This window comes from Adiantum capillus-veneris, chromosome 6 (assembly GCF_014529385.1).
Source record: "Adiantum capillus-veneris isolate H3 chromosome 6, ASM1452938v2, whole genome shotgun sequence".
NCBI classification, from domain to species: Eukaryota; Viridiplantae; Streptophyta; class Polypodiopsida; order Polypodiales; family Pteridaceae; genus Adiantum; species Adiantum capillus-veneris.
This window is the reverse complement of record NC_140936.1, coordinates 47,009,416-47,015,318: the sequence shown is the minus strand read 5'-3', so window position 1 is coordinate 47,015,318 and position 5,903 is coordinate 47,009,416. Positions and strand designations below refer to the sequence as shown.

Below are 5,903 nucleotides of genomic sequence, written 5' to 3'. Positions count from 1 at the left end.
TCTCCGTCACCGTTCTCGGCTCTGCGTTCGTCTGTAAGTCGCTTTCGACTTCGCGTCGACGTTGCTCTTTGTGGCTTGCCGATGCCTCTGTCGCGTTGAAGAAGGACTCCGAGCCTTTTTTCCCTACGCCAGCAGGATCTGCATCGGATTTTGCATAGGGGTATCAGGTATGGAATCAAAGAAACGCTCCTTTTACGTTGAAGCCATAGCATTGCTTCTCTAAGATTTTGTATGTCTGTCGATGCCATAGCCGGGAGTGTCTGGTTTGAGGCTGGTTTCCTACACAGATCCTTGCCCTTTGTTATCCTTGAAGAAGGGAGTTTGTGTCTGGCTTCCAATACAGGTCCTTGCCCCCCCCCTCTCAGAAGTTTGTCCTGGTTCTATTTCTATACATCACGTGCAGTTAGCACACAGAATATACTGTAATGTATGGGTAGTTTTTGCAGGTTGAAGGGTTGGTGCATTGCGAATCCTCTGTGTGTTACTGCAATGGGCATCTTTCGTGCAGGTGTGCGTGTTACTAGGCCACTCAGCCCGGCACCATCAAGTTCCTCCAGTGATGATGAGGAAGTGGTGGTGCACAAGCACAAAGTCAGGAAATCTATTGATAAGAGCAGCAAGATTGGAGTGCTTCCCTGCATTACAAAGGATGCATCAGACCATTACCAGGTTGGGGAAAGCATTTGTCAGTTGCCACATGAGATTTTTGAGTTGTCGAATCTGGGTGATATTCTCTCCCTTCAGTCGTGGAATGAGTGTCTCTCAGAGCAAGAGAGGCAACAACTTTCTGCGTATCTCCCGGTTATGGACCTTGGGTCATTTCAAGAGAACTTGAGGGAGGTTCTCAGTGCACAGAATATGTATTTTGGAAGCCCTATGGAGCATTTATGGCAACAGCTGGCAGGTGGGTTATGCAATCCTACTGTAGTGAGGACTCACCAAACTCTTACAGCATTACAGAAGAGAGAATATTATCATGATTTGCGTTGTTATCACAACGGGATGGTCAATTCCCTTATGGAAATGCGGGAGCTCTGGATGAGTGATCCAGATGCTAACCTTGAAGAAAAGCTCGGCTCATGGAATGAATGGAAATCATCTAAAGTTGCCTGCATAAAGGGACTAAAAGCTTGTGAAGATAGAGGCAAGACGGAATGCATATCTAGACCTGTTGGGATTTCAAATGCTGGCTCATTGATCTCAAATCATATATTCCGTGGCAGTAATGAAGAATTAGCTTTGCATTCTGACTTGGAGTCTGATCAAGTTTTTGATCGCACTATTACTCAACCAACTCCTCATAGTATTGAGAGGGTTCAAAATCAAGTAGATGCAGATCAACCAGAGACGAGCTCCGTTCACAAGATAAATTCGAGTCTCAGTGACAGTGCCTTGTCTGAGGGGTCACATGTGAAGCGAATGTCTACACCCCAGGAACATTTTGAACGCAGAAGTAAAAAGAGGAAACGCAAGGAAGGCAATGGTAAAGAGTTCAGGGCTATAGCTTCCTGGGAATATGAGAATGCATACTTATCAAAGGTCCAGAAAGATGGACATAGGGATTCTGGTCTCAATGCTTCAGAGATGATGGTGAGGGAATCTAATGGTGGTATGCATCACAATAAGGAGCTTGAGAAGTGCATCTCATCAACCGGCCAGCGAGACTGGTCTCGGAGTCCTGTCATTAAATTGATGAAAAGTGCTCAATTCACTTTTGTTCCACCCTTGACGCCTGGTTTCACATTTTCGACCTTATACTTTCTCTCTGCAGTAAGGGCTTCACTTTTTGATGATACAATACCTGATGGGGTTGAGTGCTTACCATTCAGGGAGATAGTTGCAAGAGTCGAAGCTTGTCCAGGAGACAGACGGGTTTTGTCAGCGCAGTTGCCCTTGGACTGTTTAGTTCGAGGTGCATTAAAAGTTCTTGCTTTGACATCAAAGTCACCTGCCATGGATAATCTCAAGCCACTTGTTTCCTATGATAAGTCTAGGAGTTACTGGTCATGGATTGGAACTTTGTCTGGAGACTACTGTACTTTTAAAGAGGTTGATTTGCAAGCAATGTCAGAGGTATGGCGTATTTCTGCAGAAACTCTCAATGAGCTACTTGACATCTTTGAAAAGTGGCTCAAAAATAAAGAGAGGACTTTACAGCAGCTATGGAAACTTGCGCAAATTCCATTACCAGCATTCCCAGTTTTTCCTGATGAGAACGAGAGATTTAGAGAGTTGAGAGCTCAGAAGGGTTCTACAACTCTCCTTCCCAGCTCTTATGAAATGAGGGCCCTGTTTCAAAAGGAAGAGCGAGTGCGCTATTCTACTTTGGAGATAGCATTTCGCTATACGACTGCAGATGGCCAAAAGTCTGCTGTTGCACCGTTGAGAAAATTAGGTGGAAAATCAAGAGCCAGAGCAAGAGATCACTTTATGTTGCGATCAGACCGGCCCTCTCATATTACGATCCTTTGTCTTGTGAGGGATGCTGCTGCCAGACTGCCTCAGGGAATCGGCACCCGGTCAGATGTGTGCATTCTACTTAGAGACTCACAATTTATCGAAGATGTGTCAGAGGCGCAGTTGAGTCAAGTGGTGAGTGGTGCTCTGGACCGGCTGCACTATGAAAGGGACCCTTGTGTTCGATATGATCAAGACAAGAAGCTCTGGCTTTATCTGCATGGTGAAAGGGAGGAAGAGGACTTTGAAGAGGGGGGAACGGCATCAACAAGAAGCTCAAGGAGGAGTAAGAAAGAGGGTGGTGCTGCAACGGTATCACCTGCACAAGGGAATGGCTTTGATGATGATATGTCCGAACCAGAATCAGGTTCTGGCTCTTTCAGCGGCCTTAATGATGCAAGGAAGTCTGCCTCACCTGAGTTTCTTTACGAGCATGATAAGAATGGGGCCATGCCTTCATTTGCCGGTGGGCAAGGGCGGGAGGAAGTATTACTTCCGTTTATTGATGTTTCCGTCTCAATGCAGCCTTTTTGTGGTACTACGGAGTGTCATCCGATGGGCTGGGAAGTTTACAAAGCAGGGAAGGAGCTTTCAATTACACATTAAGGTGAAGGGCCATTGAGGTGGTTAAGGACTTTTTCAGGGCGTATCCCTGTTTCTGAAACTGTAAATGCAATTTTTGTATTGTGATGTAACAGTAAAATACCTTGTATGTGCTTTGAGCTTTTTTTTTGGGGATTCGTCTGCTTGGTTCTTACTGGGGATACTGAGTTGTACAACCAGGTTTTGTCTTTTTTTTTTTGCCTTTTGTCTGCTTGGTTCTTACTGGTAAAATATCATTACACAAGTTATACAAGTGAAGCTATTTTCCTGTTAGGCTTTCGATTATTAGTATCTTATCATGCCGTCTGCCTCGGCGATGCAGTTTGGGAACTGCTTGTAGTCACTTCCTATGGCTAAATATAAGTGACCTATCATGGAATGGAAGTCGGGTTTGAATTTGGTGACTTGGTTTAAAATGGCTCTCGGCCAGTTACATGCCGCACACAACACAAGGAGATTTTTGGTGATTTACTGTGCGATGCAACACTTTTTTCTGTGAAAGGTGCAATGGGCCTTAATTGTAAGGCTGCTATATGCATTTCAAATTTATAACCATAATTTGAGATTGTTTTAGTTCCTTCTCTTCCCAACTTAAGAGGGTAAGTTTCTTTAGGTTGAATAGGCTTTGGATAATCTTCTCCCAAGCCTTGATGTACATCCTTCTCTGTCTTGTGTGCTTGGGTGTATGTTCCTTAACCCCCCCCCCCCCTTCCCCCGGATGTGTATGTTGCATATTACTTCTGTGTGTAACGTATGTTGGGTGTACATTTTACGTACACCACAGAGCTTCACTAGATGCAAAAACAGTTTTCCTTGCCAAAGAAAATAAGGGAACACTTAAAACCTATTCCGGTTATTAGCTGAAGCATTTTTCGGCATTTACACAAACTGTAAAATTTTGCCTGTTTTCTTCACAACAAGCTGAAATCTAGCTGAGATTTTGCAATATTAGCCGGTCAAAAATACACCTAACCACGGTTTTTCGCTTACACTGGAAGTAATATCCATGTATGCCTATGTTTTGTATGAACACATGTTTTATTAGTCAATAGTCTTAAAAAGCTTATTTATGTTGCATAGTGACAGTTTACGTTGTAAGGGTTGACAGCCAAAAACTTCTTCTCTAACCATAGAAAAGAGGACACTTAAAACACTCCCGTATTTTAGGTCAAAAGTTGAAAGATTTGCCAGTTTTTATACAAAAACTTTTAAAATTTAGAAGATTTTCTTAATGCCAAGCTCCATCAAATAAAACACGAGAAACTTTTCAGTGTGCTAGGTAAATTATTAATTTTTGTTGCTAGGAAAAAATACAAACCTTAGATTGTCCTTGGTGTGCTTGTGCATTTTTGTTAGCCCAACAGGTATTAAAAGCACTTGCTAGACACCATTTTGCTGGGTTTTCGCTAGTTCCTTGTCTTCTCGTTTTTCTAAGCAAGGTGGTTTTGGGTGTAAATTAATGTAAGGTGGTTTTGGCTGTAAGATTAATGTAGTGCACAAAGTTGAGCATCTAGTGAAGCCAAATGCCACTGTGTCAATATTATTTTATAGACCAAGAGAGACTAGCAATTGAGACATTGATGTTTTTTATAATAATAATCACATGTGGTTTGTGTCAAAGTCGACGATGTGGAAGCGTAGAGGCCAAGGAGGGAGAGAGAGAGAAGAGAGAGAAGAGGAGAGAGAGTCTCTTGAAACAACCAACCTTGGAAATGAATAACTGATGATGAATACAATGGGGGCAATGGGTTGCATATATACCCATCTAAGTAAATTGCCCTACCCAGACTTCGACAAATAAGTTTAAAAAAAACATAAAAGTCAAAATAATTAATGGGATCACATTGGACAGTTCAATTGAGATGCCATAACTTTTAACACCCTCTTTGTAGCTCATAGTGGACAAAAATTGTGAGACCAAGTCGATGAAGAAGCTACCATGGACACCCCAACAACAATTGTCATGTTGGATACACCTCGGATTTGCTTCCCTCAACTTTGTACCTTAGAAGAATGCCATCTTGAGCATCGGTTGCCTATTAGAATATTGAACTGTAGACCACACTACGTGCCCATTTGTGAATTGTGAACACATCACGCCCAAAAATACTCCAAGATGATGAACTTTAAAACACATCCGGTCCATAATCGGGGATTGGTGCACACATCCATAGTGTTTTATATATTTGATTGGTTCCCTGCCATATGCATGTGCCTTGAACCCCAACCCACGTGTTCAAACACCAGTAACTTGAACTATAACACAAGGGTCCAAATTAGTTATGGGGAGCACTGTTTGCCCCTCTCTGCCACTCACAAGCCTCTCTAGTTGAGGCTAGTGGCGGCAATGATCTTCACTTAACTAAAAGGTGGGAGTGAGTCCTTGCTAGTGTAGTCACCACCACACCAACAATCTCCTTGTTGTCCTTCCCTGAGTAAGTATCACTGCTTTCCTCATGATGCTTGCCTTTGCCTTCGTCCTTTGTAGAACCTCTGTCTTTGCCTTTGGATGTGCAACCTTTAGACAAATGACGCTACTTTCCACAGTTGTAACAACGGCTCTTGGTCTTCTTTATGGAATCTGTAGTAGCAGCAAGTGCTTCCACACCTTTGTCATCGATTGTTGCTTCTACGGACCTCCGAGAGAAGCAGTAGAGACTCGTATAGTGTGATTCCTCCGCTCAGAAATTTGAATTTTGCCTTGAATTACCAACACGGCTTCCTCCTCAATGAGAAAAGAACTGAGATAATCAAATTCTAACTTTTCCTTCATGATTTGTAGCCGAAGTGTCCTAGCCACCATTTCATACGCCACAACAACTTCGTGAGAACCAAAGAGTATT

The 5,903-nt window shown here is 42.9% G+C and overlaps 1 protein-coding gene across 1 annotated transcript; it reads left to right on the top strand.

Moving 5' to 3' along the window:
- Positions 1–248: 248 nt before the first annotated feature.
- LOC147455462 (uncharacterized) lies at positions 249–3,195 on the top strand. The gene is made up of 2 exons (XM_086514246.1): positions 249–343; positions 447–3,195. The coding sequence occupies exon 2, from the start codon at positions 490–492 to the stop codon at positions 3,061–3,063; it is 2,574 nt and encodes an 857-aa protein (XP_086370372.1). The 5' UTR covers positions 249–343; positions 447–489; the 3' UTR covers positions 3,064–3,195.
- Positions 3,196–5,903: the final 2,708 nt, after the last annotated feature.

Coding starts and splice junctions, on each gene's coding strand:
- LOC147455462 (XM_086514246.1), top strand. CDS start 490: ATGGGCATCTTTCGTGCAGGTGTGCGTGTTACTAGGCCACTCAGCCCG.